Genomic DNA, 14,804 nt, shown 5'->3' with positions numbered 1-14,804 from the left:
CGTTTAAATGTTTGAAATTTTGTTACTAACACATGTCAAGGTGCTGACCGGCCATTAGAAACATCCAGCAATTCTAAATTTTTGCCAGTTTCTGAAGAGGAGGGAAAGGCCTTGGGATCAGCAAGAACAGTGTCACCAAAGGTAAGCCTGGTCAAGTAGCCTAGCGTGCCCTCACGAGAGTCAGGTGCTAGATGGAATTCTGGCCCTCCTACTTCCGGCAACTCAACCTCTCTGACCATCAGTCTCCTCATCAGTAAAATATGAGTAATAATCATAACATTTACAGAACGCTTTCTGTGGGCTGTGTACTGTTTCAAGCATGTTGCATGTTTTAATTTAATCCTGGCAACAACCCCACAGAGAGAGGGGCTATTAGTGTCTCCATTTTATGGGTGAGGAAACTAAAGCGCAAAATTATGTCATTTGCCTAGCTAGGGTGGCCCAGCTTGTTAAGTGGTGGGGCCCAGGACGAAGCCCAAGCAATCTGACTCCAGAGTCTCTACTTTTCCGTGCAAGATGGCTCCCTCCCTGAGGGGCTGTGTGAGGATCCCATGAAATAATACATGAAAAACTCCTGGCCTATTCCTTGGGTTTGTGGCTGCTAGAATTACCTCATTATGTCAAGGTATAAGTGTAGGAATGTCTATAGGTCTATAGCCCGGTTCCTGGCAAGAATACTCTAGAAGTTGGTTCCCTTCCCCACTGAAATTTTGAGAAAACATTAAAGGTTCCACAGTGCAAGCAGACACAGAAAATGCTCATCTGTTCGTGTTATTTTTTTTATCCTTTGGATAAGAGGTCAGTATAGGGAATCCCTCAGAACCTGTGGAATACACCTTTGGTACAGGCAAATTCATGCCTCTACTCCATTTTGTTTTGCTTACGTTTCCTTTTTACTGCCTCTATGGTCTTCTAGAGAAAAATTAAGGTTTCCCTGGATTGGGAAAAGCTTGAGCCTAATGTCACAGACGGAGGAATCGGCGTGAAATGTTGCCAGTGCTTGTGAGTTTTTCAAGGCTCAGACTTTTCCCCTTGGTTCACCGGGGTGGGACACAAGCACAAAGCCAGGGCCTGGTAGGTGTCCTCCTAAGGCTGGGTCTTCCCGCGTCTCCACCCTGGGTCGGGCATCCGGTTTACCGCATGCACACACCTGCTACACATAAGCTCCCACGACCTGTAATCCACGCATCATGCATAAAATTACCTCTCCATAGCCACACCCACCTGCTCACCCCAGACATACTTTTTTCCCCAGGACCCTCTACACACACCATTCGGTGCACAGACACCTTCTTTACTCCTCCCAAACCCGCTTACTCTGCCATTCACTCTGATGGCACACAGGTGATGGGTCCTGTGTGCTGGGCACTGTGCTACATACTCAGAGATCATTTGGTCACAGACACTCACATACACTTTGGTTTCTACACACACAGATTCTACATGCAGGTATTTGCACGCCCTTTCACGTGTAACCACGGGTAACCCCCACATATTCAGATACATACACATACCTGTGGAGACATTCTCTCCATTCATGCCCCTTATATCCCCTGACTATATTCAGAATGGTCTTGGATTTTGCTTTCCTCCATGGCATTTTGCTTTCTCAATGGCGGACGATGTACAGATGATAGGGTACGAGGCTTGTGAAACAGCACAATTTTGGACATGCTGGCAGGTTCTGGTGTGTTATGTTTATCTTCGAGACATCACCTCCCTCCCTTTTCCTGGCAAAGCTCCATATTTCTCCCAGTCCTGGGAAAACACTGGCTGCCGTCCTGGGTGGGAGAGCTGACCTGGGGGAGGGCAGTGGTGGCCTTAGTTAGGTCAGTCTTATCAGTCACTGACTGTGGACTGTGGACCCTCGAATCAGGAGGAAAGCGAGGGAGAGGGAGGCAGCGAGCCAAACTGCCTCCTCATTCCTCCCTGAGATCAGCACCTCCCGACTTAGGAAAATCCAGGGCAGCTGGCCCCAGCACCGAATTCTTCATCTTCTCTGAGGTGACGCCATCACAATAGCATGTTGTCACTCTCACACTCCCCCCTTCTACTTCCAACCTCCCAGTGACTCCCCAGCTTCTTCCTTTTCAAACACACTCTCAACTGGGGGTGTCAAGTCTTCAGGAGGACCCCAGAAGTAATATTTCAAAGTAAAGGAGTTCTGATCTGAAGGACAAAGGCTCGAGGAGCCAAGGACAAGGTAGGGTGTCTTTAAAAACAGGGACGGTATGGGGGGAAGGGGGTGGGGACGCCTCGGTGGCTTAGTGGGTTGAGCCTCAGACTCTTTTTTTTTTATTTTTATTTTTTTAATGTTTATTTATTTTTGAGACAGAGAGAGACAAAGCATGAACGGGGGAGGGTCAGAGAGAGGGAGACACAGAATCTGAAACAGGTTCCAGGCTCTGAGCTGTCAGCACAGAGCCCGACGTGGGGCTCAAACTCACGGACCTCGAGATCATGACCTGGGCCGAAGTCAGCCGCTTAACCGACTGAGTCACCCAGGCGCCCTGAGCCTCAGACTCTTGATTTCAACTCAGGTCATGATCCAAGGGTCATGGGATCAAGCCCACATCAGGCTCTGTGCTGAGCTCAGAGCCTGCTTGGAATTCTCTCTCCCTCTCCCTCTGTCCCTCCCCTGCTTGTGCTCTCTCTCAATAAATAAAAATAAACAAACAAATAGGCACAGGAGGAGGCCTGGGGTCATGCCCCCATTTCTTAATTTTCAATCCTACAACAGGAAACCTTGGTTTCAAAGTCATCTTTGACACTGGGGGCTGGAAGCAGGAGGGATCTAGGGAAGAAGGCACCGGGGACGTCTAAAACAAGAGTGGGCAATTCATGGATTGTCAGTTTATCCCTAAGAAACTTAAAAATGAGGGCGCCTGGGTGGCTTAGTCAGTTTAGCATCTGACTTCAGCTCAGGTCATGATCTCACAGTTCATGGGTTCGAGCCCTGCTGTCAACACATAGGCTGCTTCGGATCCTCTGTCCCCCTCTCTCCCTGCCCCTCCCACGCTCAATGTCTCTGTCTTTCTCTCTTTCTCTCTCAAAAAGAAATAAACATTAAAAAAAAAAAGAAACTTACCAATTAGTACCCAGGTTTGGGAAGAGACGGGAGGGAGGAACAGGTGGAGCACAGAGGATCTTTAGGGCAGTGAAAATACTCTGCATTTCATTTCCTTCTACAACAACGGACACATGTCATGATACATTTGTCCAAACACGAGCAATGCACACCACCAGGAGCGAAGCCTAATGTCAACTGTGGACTCTGGGTGACTAGGTTGGACAAATGTCCCACTCTGGGGGTGGGGGTTGCTAATGGGGGAGGCTGTGCGTGGGTGGAGGCCCCGGGGCGGGGTGGGGGCGGGGGGTGTATCCCTACCCTCCTCTCAGTTTTGCTGTGAACCTGAAACTGCCTGAAAAACAATGAAGTCTTAATACGAACCCGATCCACTACTAGATAAGAGAGAGATAAAGAGAGCAAGCTGGTCGGAGGCGATCAGAAAGCACACGGTGTTACAGAGAGATTGGAACTTTATTGAGACTTCCTCCCTGATTAAATCAGAATGGAAAGAACCCTGGAAAGGTTCCACTTTGGAGAGAGACAGCAACTGTTCAGGCACAAATACTTAACAGATACTCCTCTTAGGGGAATCTCTGGATCCTAAATTTACCCCCAGTTCCCAACCCTTCCTCCCCACCCCAAAAGACAGTCAGAATCCTGCTTGAAATCCACATCCACAGAGTGGGGACCAAACAGCCCTGACAGCCCAGGGGGACCAACTGACCAGCCTGCAGGCTGCATGGAGAAAAGGTGGGTCAACGAGTGAGCAGGGGAATGGGGGTAAGAAAAGGAAAACGGATGGGACGAAAAGAGAGAAGATCACACCAATCATGCCCCCCCCCCAAAATACAGATGCCATATGAATGTATCAGCCTCCTTCCACCTGCTTCCCCAAAGCAATGGTGACATCACCGCCGTGACAATGCCTGTACACTTCTGCCCTGTTCACGTCCTCAACTGCACTGAGAAAGACAGATACGCCGAGAGCAGCTCAAGGGCATCAGGGGCATTAGGAGCAAGAGGGGAAGGCGGACTGTGGGGAGGGTACATGACAGCGAGATAAGGCGAGTGGTGATTTGTAGTGAGAAGAAACGCAGCTTTTCAGGCCCTGCTCACCAGGCTCCTTGGATGCCCCGGCAGGGCCCTGTTTCTCTGCTTGGCTCTGTCCTTGGAAACGATGTCCTGGAGGTTTGGGGGGCCTCCGTTGTCCTGTGGAAGGTTCCAGGTCCTGCACAAAGCCAGAGAAGCATCGTCCACTGCAGCATGCATCAGAGCGTTAATAATCCCAAGCAGGGATTCCGAATTCTCCACACGGACCTAGTCTAATCACCGATGTGTTTCCACTGCCTCGCCCCCAGAGTGCTTCCTCTCTGCCTTCATCTTCACTCACTTTCCTTCTGGTCCAAGGTGACTTGCTGGTCAGGGGGGCCCTGACCCAGGCCTCCTGGGGAAGTCCCCCAGATAGCTCGCTCCCAGGGGACGCTGGCTCACTAGGGCAGAAGGAGCCCCTCCGGGCAGCCCTGGGCAGGGTCTCCTGGATTTGTGCAAACTGGTCAGCCACCTGCTTTTTGTCAAAAGGCTCCTTCCCTCCATCCCCTGCCGCCCTCCGAGACGGCCGAGGTGGCACATCCTCACGACACATTCCTTCTCCACGCCTCTGGCGTCTGCTATCTCAGAATCTCTCTTGCACAATGCGGTACACACATATTCACACTCATCGGTTCTTGAAGGCCCTGGCTTCCCTGCGGCGCGTGGGTATCAGTATCAAGTTCAGGTGGAAAATCGCATGTCAAGCCTTGATTGCCGCCGACACGGAGTGGCTGGCGCCAGTTCTGAACTCGTGGAAATTGCTCGGAGTTTTGAGTGTTGTGCATCAGGGCGTGGAGAAGAGGGGGAAGGAAAAGCCATGGCATGAAAATCAGGAGGGAACGACTCTTCCTCAGAGAAGTTTTGGAAACTGCCTCCTCCTACATTTGGGGGGCGGAGATGGGCTGCCCAGAGAAGACCCTGATGAAAAGGAGCAAGGTCTCCATCGTCCCCTCTGAAACCCAACGCCTTTGGGGTCTGAGTTTTCCAAGACATGCAATAGACAAAGACACACTGCAAACCGATTAACCCTCTGAGCCCTTCCAGTATTTTTACTGAAGTCACTTCCAAGAAGTAAATGACCTGAATCCACGGAACACTCGGCCTCCGGTCGGGGCTGATAAAGGAACCGAGCTTCCCAGCTGGCCTAGAAGACTGCTTGGGAGAAATGGCACGGGGGAGGCAGAACCTTCTTCCAGCCTGGGGACTCCTGTTCTCTCTCAGCATTCTGGTATCCTAAACCATTCCCTCCCACCCCTCGAGGAAACAGGGAAGAGGGCCTGGGGATGGGGGCGCGGGGGGTATGGTGGAGGCTCAACACCCAGGTGGATTCAGACCCAAAAGACTGTCCCCTGTTGAAGTCAACCCAAGTTGAGGAGGCAGACGGGGGCTGGAGGACAAGCAGGAGACTGTGTGGAAGGAAGCTACAAGGGACCTGAGCCCTACAGAAACCAAGTCTTCTCTCTTTTCCCAGCTTATAGGGGAAAAAGGAATTTCAGCTGAGTTTAGCTTGACACTCATCACCTCAGTATACACTAGAATTTAGCTGCTCTCTGTCCTCTGCGATAAGACCCAGGAAAAGCCGGCGGGGCCTCACTCAGGCCCCTCACTGAAGCAACAAGACACTATAATTCACAGTTTCCTCTCCTCCCTCGACCCACACCCTCCCCCACCACTGGCCTCAACGAACTCCCAAATCTCCAACACGTAGTGATTCTCACCAGTGTGGCTCAAAGGGTTAATTAACCAGGACTTCTCAGACAGTTAGGACGCAAGCTCAGCCACCAACAGGAACCCAAGAATGGCTACACGGCGACCTAGTGTTTCTTATAGCGATTCTTTGGGGTCTCGCCACACCCTGTTTTGTCACAGTTGAGAGCACTGGGATTCTTCCCCAGCCCCAGGCTTCCCAGGAGGCTGGGGAGCTCCTGTGTGATGGCCCGCTCAATCTTCTCCAGAAAACAGCCCCCCATGTAGGAGCACTGCTGAGACAACAGCTTGAAACTGGAGATGGGGTTGATGCCAAAGAAGTCCTTATAGGCCTCGCGGTTGGGAAGGTCAAATTTGCTGACATTGGTCTTTGCCAGGATGGTCTTGAAGATGTAGAATTTGTCAGGGTCTTCCACAATGTCCTTAAAGACCAGTTCTCCATCACTGAAGAAGGTCATTTTGTCCTTGTAAGTCTGCAGATAGCGGTCCACCAGGAGGGCATGAATGCGGACCCGGATGGCATGCTGGCGGATGAAGGCGATCTTGTTCTCCAACCTGTTCTCGATCACCTGGTTCAGGTCTTCCAGGAGCGAGATCTCTTCCTTGAGGAACAGGTCCCGGTGGGTGTCGGGCTTGTAGTCTTGTGGCCAGAAGGAGCTGACGTAAACCCGAGGGGGCTCTGTGACGTTGATGAGCGGGGCCAAGCTCCAGAAGAGGGCCCCATAGACCCGCATGAGCATCTGTGTGGCCAGGTTGTCGGCCTTGTTCAGGATGATCCTTATCTGGGATTCGCGCCCCTTCAGCTGGCGGAAGAGCATCTCCAGCTCCAGACCCACATCCAGCTTGGTTGGGTCAAAGACGACAAAGATGAGGTCTGCCCTGTCGATGAACCACTGGCACACGTCGTTGAAGGGGTAACCTTGGGAGGGGGGAGCAAGAAGTCAAGCAGAGCAGGCTCACCCTAACCCCCCACCCCCACCCCGCACCCCCCCGCCCTTCCAGAACCAAAGCATTGCCTGGGTTGAAGGAAGTCATGGCACTAGGGATATTCTGGGTCTCTGAAGACTGAAAGAATTAATTACGTATCTCCCGGGCCTTGTCAACCCTCAGCCAAGGACAGCCTAAGACCAGGACTGGAATTTGAGCTCTGCCACTAGCCAGATCAGGGTAACAAATGCTTCTAGGCTTTAGCATTTTAGCTACAAAATGACAAGAAGAATAAGAATACCTAAGTTGATATAAAGATTATCATGTTCTAAATAAGCAAAGCACCTAACTAAAACTGCCTATGTCATAGGAGGTGCTCGATATATTTTAATTCCTTCAACTTCTTCTTTCCAAAATGGGGAGACCAGGAATACCTGTCTTTTAATTTTTCTACAACAACCGGCCAATAATGCATAAAATTATCTGATGCATAATAGAAGAATAAAGGTTAATTTACTACTATAATGATTAGTGATAATATTATTACTAGTAATAAAACAGCCATAAAACCAAAATGAGAGTTATAAACTGAGATCCACCATCTGGGCATACAGTCCTACAAATGCCCTGCTGTGACTCCTCTCATATGACTCAGCCCTGTGTCATGGCGATACTCGGTGGCCTATGTTGTAACCCAGCGCCTGCTGGGCCCCAAGTGGCACTCCCCTCCCACTGGAAGGCAGGTAGAACTTTGGAAGGTCTGACACAGGCTTATGTGAAGCAGGCCTGTAAAAGCAACACTGGACCAGGAAGAGTTTAAGGTCAGGTTCAAACCAGACCCAAGTTAGCCAGAGGTCAAGTACACCTGGACTGGGATCCAAGTCATCCAGGCCCTTGATCCCTCGGGAAAGTCTGAGCCTCCCCAAGACAGCTCAGCCCCAGCATGGACCTCAAGGAGCTACTTACAGAGATGACCAGCCCACCCTTTGGGAAAATATGGATTGCCTCCAAACTAATCAGCCCTCGGGGAGGTAAAAGAACATCGTACTCCACACCTAAGTGGGACCATGGTGACAACCAGAAGGGACTGGCAGCAAAGACTACACCCCATGGTGTTGGACAATGCTGGCCACGCTTCCTCTCCCCTGTCTGCCTACCACCCACTGCCCAACAGCTTTCTAAGACAAAGTTTGCGCTGTTCAAACACAAGTGCCTAATTACCTCTTTCTTGCTGCTTGCGGTTCTCAATGATGCCTGGTGTATCCACAAAAGTGACCCGCTCCAGAAGTTTGTGGGGAACCTCGATGCCAATCAGCTTCTCCAGGAAATTCTGGCCAAATTTCTCAAGGGGGGAGAAGGACCGGGCGCTATCAGCAGCCATGACAATACCCTCGATGGTTTTCAGCTTGGGCCCGTGCATGAGGACCGTGAACTCAGAGGTGGTGGGCTCAGCACCTGCAAGCATAGGCATGAGGTTAGTAGGAAGGCCGTCCTCTCTGGGAAAGAGACCCTACTACAAAGTAAGCGGGTAAGCAAGGGGTTCCAGGGAGGGTTTGCCATGAGAACAGGACACTATGTTTGCTAAGCAGGATCCTATTTCTTTTTCCAATTGTGGTAAAATATACATAACACAATTTACCATGTGAACCATTTTCAGGTGTACAGTTCAGAGGCGTGAAATACATTCATGGTGTTGTGCAGCCCTCATCACCATCCATCTCCCAAACTGAAAGTGTCCCCATTCGTTCCTCTCCCAGCCCCTGGTAACCTCTACTCTACCCTGTCTCTATGAATTGAGGACTCAAGGCATCTCATAAGTGGAATCATAGGATATTGGTCCTTTTGTGTCTGGCTTATTTCACTTAATATATAGTGTCCTCAAGATTCGTGCATCTTGTAGCATGTTCCAGAAACGCATTCCTTCTTAAGACTGAATAATACTCCAAACTCCGTTATATGGATAGCCCTTTTGTTTATGCATTCATCCATCGCAAGAGGTGGGTTGTTTCCACCTCTTGGCCATTGTGAAAAATGCTGCTGTGAACATGGACTGTAGCTGCTGGGTTCTTGGGTGTAATTTTCATGATTATATTGAAGACACATACGCATGTTTCCTAGTGCTTTGACACAGGACATTGAGATACCAACAAACACACAAGAAAATCTCTCACTATTACCTGTATAGAGCTGGTAGCGAGTGTTTTCCAACCCAAGGAGGTAGTTTATCATGGTGGATTTGCCAACGCTCCACGGTCCCAGGAACAGCACCATTGGCTTGGAAGTAATCTCCCCATCTGTAGGCAGCAGGAATTAGAAATGGAAGTGACTAATGAAATTTCTTCCTACGGGAGTGACACAGGGCGTCACACCGCATCACACAGTCCATCTGAGTGAGTTACAGATTTCCACATTGGACAAGACAGGGGGTGGCAATCGGCGGCTCGCCTCTTGCTATGTAAGTGCAATCACCCAGTTAAAACCAGAAGACACGATGCTGGCCTTACACAGATCCTTTGCACAGCGGCACCAGAGGCAGGAGCTAAGTGACATTAACAAATAGTGACCCAGAGCTCACTCTGGGTGAGGCCTCCTGGTTTACATCTGGATTTACATCCCCTTCCTAAGAAGGGGAGAAAAGAGCTACCCCACGGCGAGGGGTTAAAACTCTGCTATCTGGATTGGTAACAGAAAAAACAGAGAGACAGGAAAGAGACTCACACGATCTTAGCCTGGACGGGGGCCCCCTGACATCCTACCTCAGGCTCGGCCCAACACTGGGCTCAAGGCCAGTCTCAAATTAGCCTCTAGAGACCACGAAATATTTGCCAGGTCCCAAGACTAAGCACTGAGTAGGCAATTCTTGGGTTCTCGGCAGTGTCGGGAAGCACACACTGCCTGGGCCCTGCCAGTTGGGGTCCCTAGGAAGAGAAGGCAGATTCCTCCAGAGCTTCCAAAACCAGGGAGGCAGAAGGGATGTGGTCACTGGCCACTACCTTACAGCTCTCCATTCTTGCAGCTCGTCTCTGAGCCACGGCACAGAGGGCCAGCCCTGCCTAGTTTATACCTCAAATTCTCCAGACCTCTTTGTCTCCCTGAGCCTGGCACAGAGGCCCCAAATGGTAGGAACTTTTTTTTTTCTTTTTTTTTTCTGTTTTGATGTACAGTATTTAATTTCTTGCTTCAAAAATCAGAAGTATAGGGGCGCCTGGGTGGCTCAATTGGTTGGGCATCCAACTCTAGATTTTGGCTCAGGTCGTGATCCCGGCATTGGGCTCTGCACTGAGCGTGGAGCCTGCTTGGGATTCTCTCTCTCCCTCTGCCCCTCTCCCCTACTCACACACACACTCTCTCTCTCTAAAAAAAATTTTTTTAATTAAAAAAACAAAATCAGAAGTATACCTGTCCCCAATCTGCCTAGGCCATGACACCTGGCAGAGAGGGCAGAGAGAGAGGGAGACACAGAATCTGAAGCAGGCTCCAGGCTCTGAACTGTCAGCATAGACCCCGATGTGGGGTTTGAACCCACGAACCGTGAGATCATGACCTGAGTTGAAGTCAGACACTTAACGGACTGAGCCACCCTGGTGCCCCACCTTTCAGGTATTTTAATGCATACGGAAGAAGCAATATTAGCAGATATCACATTCCTCTTTTTTTATATACAAACAGGAGTACAGTATTCCCCTTGTTCAGCACCTCACTTCTTACTGTGCTGGTTTTCTTTCTGTAAGGTGAAACTAAGTCCCAGAAGACCACAACGGCGTCTCGTAAGTGGCAGGCACACGTATAATTGCCTGAAATTGATACCATGGCCCTGCCCCATTCCTCCCTGCCTGCAAATACATGCTCACGTCTCTGGATGTCAACCCCTGGCTTGAGGACAGGGAGGGAGAGGCAGGCTGAGGGGTGGCAGGAGTCCCCAGTTATAGCCACAGAGATCCTACACAAAGTGTCTTTTGCCCAGGCCCAGGAGTCAGAAAGGGAACTGGACCTTCCAGCTCCTGGCCGAGAGCCCAGGAGACCAAGCAGGCCCAGGAGACCCAGGCCCAGGAGACCAAGCAGCGGGCTCTCTGGGGGCTGCTGTTTCGGCTGTCTGCAGCAGGGGGCGTTACTGGCATCTGCAGGAGGCCACAGGTGAGACTCAGAGGCGGCCCCAAGGCACTGCGGTGGAGTCCCCAGCACTGGGGGAGGTGAGGAGAGAGAAGCCAAGCCCAGAAAGTGGCATCCGGAGCCCGGAACGCCCTCCCTGCAGAGCGCCCTTCCCCTGCCGGCCAGCAGCCTCCTGGGCCAAGCCGCTGGGTCTGGGGCTGCGGGACAAGTCAAGCGCAGAGGACGGGAGAGCCACGGGAGACCGCCACCTCACACAGCCCCTGTGAAGCCCGAGAGGATGGTCTGCTCTTAGGCTTGCAAGAGGCAGTCGGGGAGTCGCGAAACAGCCTTCTCTGGGAGAAGTAGACAGTCCCGGCTCCTGGTTCCAGCCGTGTGATCCTGGGTACCCAGCATCTCTCTGGGCACCAGGTCCCATTATTCCTGTTCCTGAAGCAGGAATAATGTACATCCTAAATACCCAACCCACTTTATAGCCATCAGGCACATCACATGAGATACTACGGAAACACCACTGTGAAAACTTTCAGAGGATTGACTCCCCAAAAGGGTGTGGCTGCGGGAGGACAAGAGCTCTCATACACCTTACTGTGGCCTCAGCCTGGCACCACCTAAGGCAACTTAGGGACAACTCAGGGAATGCTTAACTCGCGTTCCACTTTTTAAAATATTTCCCACGGATATATTTGCGTGGAATATGTAACGATTATAGTAGTGTTTGTAACGTTTGTAAAATGGCGGGGCACCTGGACGGTTCAGTCTATTGAGCGTCCTGCTCGATTTCGGCTCAGGTCATGATCTCAGGGTCGTGAAATTGAGCCCCGCGTAGAGCTCCACACTAGACATGGAGCCCGCTTGAAATTCTCTCTTTCCTTCTTCCTCCCTCTGTATGCCCTGCTCACATTCTCTCTCCCTCAAAAAAGAAATTAAAAAGTAATAATTAAAAACAACAAAAATGGAACGTGGCAAACACCCCGTTGTCCCTCAGTAGAACAGTGCCCATCTTGTGTGGTGCGTGCAGAGGCTCAAGAGAAAAGTGGGGCTGCACACACACGACTGTGTGATGTGATACCATCGTGTCAAACTAACAGAGAAGGACACACTTGTATGTGCTCGTGCACAGAGCAAATGTCTGGTCTGGAAGTATCTGTAGGAAACTGTGACAGTGGGAGTGTCTGCAAGTGAAGTGGAGAAACTAGAAAGAAAGAAAGGGATTTTTGTTTCTCATATTTATTTATTTATTTATTTTTGAGAGGGGGGAGGAGCAGAGCGAGAGACAGAGGATCCCAAGCGGGCTCTGTGCTGGCAGCAGACAGCGTGATGCGGGGCTCGAGCTCACAAACTGTGAGATGATGATCTGAGCTGAAGTGGGACACTTAACCGGCTAAGACACCCAGGCGCCCCAGAGATTTTTATTTTCCCATTTGTACTTGTTTTTCACTATTTGGTTATTCATTTTTTACAGGGACAAGTATACCTTGTGTTTATTGTTCTGAAAATCGATGTTTAAAAGAATCTAGGGGTGCCTGGGTGGCTCAGTCAGTTAAGCGACCGACTTCAGCTCAGGTCATGACCTCACAGTTCGTGGGTTCATGCCCCGTGTCGGGCTCTGTACTGTCAGCTCAGAGCTTGGAGCCTGCTGTGGATTCTGTCTCCCTCTCTCTCTGCCCCTCCCCCACTCATGCTCTATCTCTCTCTGTCTCTCAAAAATAAATAAACGTTAAAAAAAATTTTTTTAAAGAATCTAGACACAAGGAAAACCAACTGAAGAAGCCATCAGGAGAAGGGAAGGATTGCAGGCCAATTAGGGGGCTTAATACATGATCCCTTAGCAGTCAGGGAGCTGTCGTGGGCCCTTTGGCAAGGGAGGGATGGAAACAGGCATCGCTGTCCTTGGAAACCACATCCGTGCCACTGAAGCGTGAACGCTTGCAAAAGAAGTGATCTCCACAAAACCCTGTGCAGGTTAGGGCGATCTTGCAGGGGAAGGATGATCTTGTGGCCAGGGCATCAGGGAATTCAGAAGAGCTCAGCTCCCCGTGTCCTCACGCCCACCACTCACACAGCGCCAGAGGGCATGGGGAGTGTGGATGGGCATCAGACACGAGGGGTACCTGTGATCTCGTGCTGCCGAAGCTCGTTGTATTTGTAGGACTGCTCCAAGGGCTTGATGGACGAATGGTAGATCTTTCGAAGCCGCTGCAGCACCACTGGGAGCAGAGAAGGGTGAAGGGAGAGGGAGAAGGGAGAGGGTTCGGCTCACTCCCCAGGGCAGCTCCTCCCCAGGCTGGTGGGGAGCAGGGACCCCACTGGCAGCCTCACCATGCCATCTATTAGCATCCCTGGAGGGGCCTGGTCCACATCCCAACCCTCAGAAATCTTTAACCAAAAGGCATTCACCTCCCACCCTCAGAACCTCCTGGAATTGTTTTAACCTAATCTTCTTCTCCCTCCAGGGCAAAACTGGGAGCCCACATGATGTGAGGCACAGAAGGAGAAGCTGGGTCTAGAAAACCTGACCCTCCCCTCCCTCTGCTCCCGTCCAACCATGTGCCCTGTGCAAACCGTGGCTGCTCTGAGCCCCAGCTAGCTCATCAGTTAGTAGGAGGCAGTAAGCCCCACTGAAAGTCTTGGGTTACTATGAGGATGGAATCCCAGAAATAAAAGAGCCTCAAAAACTGTAAAAATCACAAGCCTCCCCGGCCACAGCATGAAGACTGGCACAGGGCACCAGACGACAACACTGGGATCGGTCCCCTACCCTTGCAGTGGCCCCTCTGTGTGGATCGCCTTTTCTCCTCCCTGCCAATCCACAGCCCCCACCCCAGCCTTGGATGCTGCTCTCAGAGCCTCTTCCATGAAGCCCCCCATGTCCAGGGCTCTCAGGCCTGGGTAGCCACCGGCCTCGAAGCCCAGCCCCTGAGGCTCTGCCTGGCCACTGGTTATGTAGCTGCCCAGCCCCGGCTCCAGATCCTTCCTCTGGTTACCAGAGTAATCATCAACAGGCTTGTCCTCATTCAGCATCAGAGTTTTCTCGATGTGGGAGCGGTCCCTCATCGGGACTTCTTCACTCACATCCTCCACCTCTTCTGGGGAGAGAAGCAGAGAGCAGAGTTAGGGCGAAGCTAGGAGCTGGGCTCTAAGCCCCTGGAAGACTAGAAAGGGCACAAGAAAGTGCTGCGGGAAGGCTCGCCAAGTTCAACTGAACAGGGTTCTGGCTCTAGGAGGGACTTTCCACAAATACTGACTGAGCACCGACCAAGGGTCAGGCACTGAGCTTCATGCTGGGGATGCGGTGGTGCCCAAAACAAAGCCCCTGCCCTAGGGGAGTTTTCCAGCGGTCCGGTGGGGACACAGGGAGAAATCCTCTCGAAAGCTAAGGTAATAATTATAGTCTGTGATGTGGCTACGGCAGGAAAGAGCCCAGAAGCTGTGAGGGGCTAAGAAGGGTGCCTATGAGGTCTCAGAGAGGGCATTGGAAAACCTCCCCAAGAGCCCACTGTGAGGACTGAATTGGGTGAAGACGAGGACAGGAGACAGGAGTGGTTTATAGGGGTCTGCCTGTCACCCTAAGAGCACTGGAAGTCAGGGCTGGGCTCTAAGCAAATAACTGCCCTGATGAAATGAGAATTTTATCAGCCTCACACAGGCTTCGGTGGGGCATGGGCAGGAGCAGCTCTGCCTGGGAGTCCTGGGGGCGGGGGTGGGTAGGGGGCACCGTTGTTTCTCGCCCAAGCGGGAGATGCCCATGACTGCCTGCAGGCTCCCAGGGAGGGATGCCCATGCCATGGGCCTCTGATATCACAGCCTTTGTGCTGGGTGGGATGGACATGGGCGTGAGGGGCACAGGGAGACGGGTTCCACAAGGGAAGGGAGCAGAGAAGCATCCATGTGCCTCACGCAG

General features: G+C 51.4%; 1 protein-coding gene across 5 annotated transcripts in view; it reads right to left on the bottom strand.

The window, feature by feature from the left end:
* Positions 1 to 3,493: 3,493 nt before the first annotated feature.
* SRL (sarcalumenin) overlaps positions 3,494 to 14,804 on the bottom strand; it is a 46,637-nt gene continuing 35,326 nt past the window's right edge. For 3 of the 5 annotated variants that reach the window (XM_042971205.1, XM_042971202.1, XM_042971203.1), the window contains 5 exons: positions 13,888 to 13,989; positions 13,015 to 13,110; positions 8,971 to 9,087; positions 8,015 to 8,248; positions 3,497 to 6,785 (listed from right to left, as the gene is read on the bottom strand). In XM_042971205.1, coding sequence (XP_042827139.1) covers positions 5,974 to 6,785; positions 8,015 to 8,248; positions 8,971 to 9,087; positions 13,015 to 13,110; positions 13,888 to 13,957 — 1,329 coding nt within the window. In that variant the 5' untranslated portion in view covers positions 13,958 to 13,989 and the 3' untranslated portion in view covers positions 3,497 to 5,973. Of the gene's footprint in view, positions 6,786 to 8,014; positions 8,249 to 8,970; positions 9,088 to 13,014; positions 13,111 to 13,887; positions 13,990 to 14,804 lie in introns of all 5 variants that reach the window. The other 2 variants (XM_007073352.3, XM_042971204.1) reach the window with 2 other exon arrangements.

Source organism: Panthera tigris, chromosome E3 (assembly GCF_018350195.1).
Source record: "Panthera tigris isolate Pti1 chromosome E3, P.tigris_Pti1_mat1.1, whole genome shotgun sequence".
Taxonomy (NCBI): Eukaryota; Metazoa; Chordata; class Mammalia; order Carnivora; family Felidae; genus Panthera; species Panthera tigris.
This window is presented reverse-complemented; position numbering and strand designations above follow the sequence as displayed.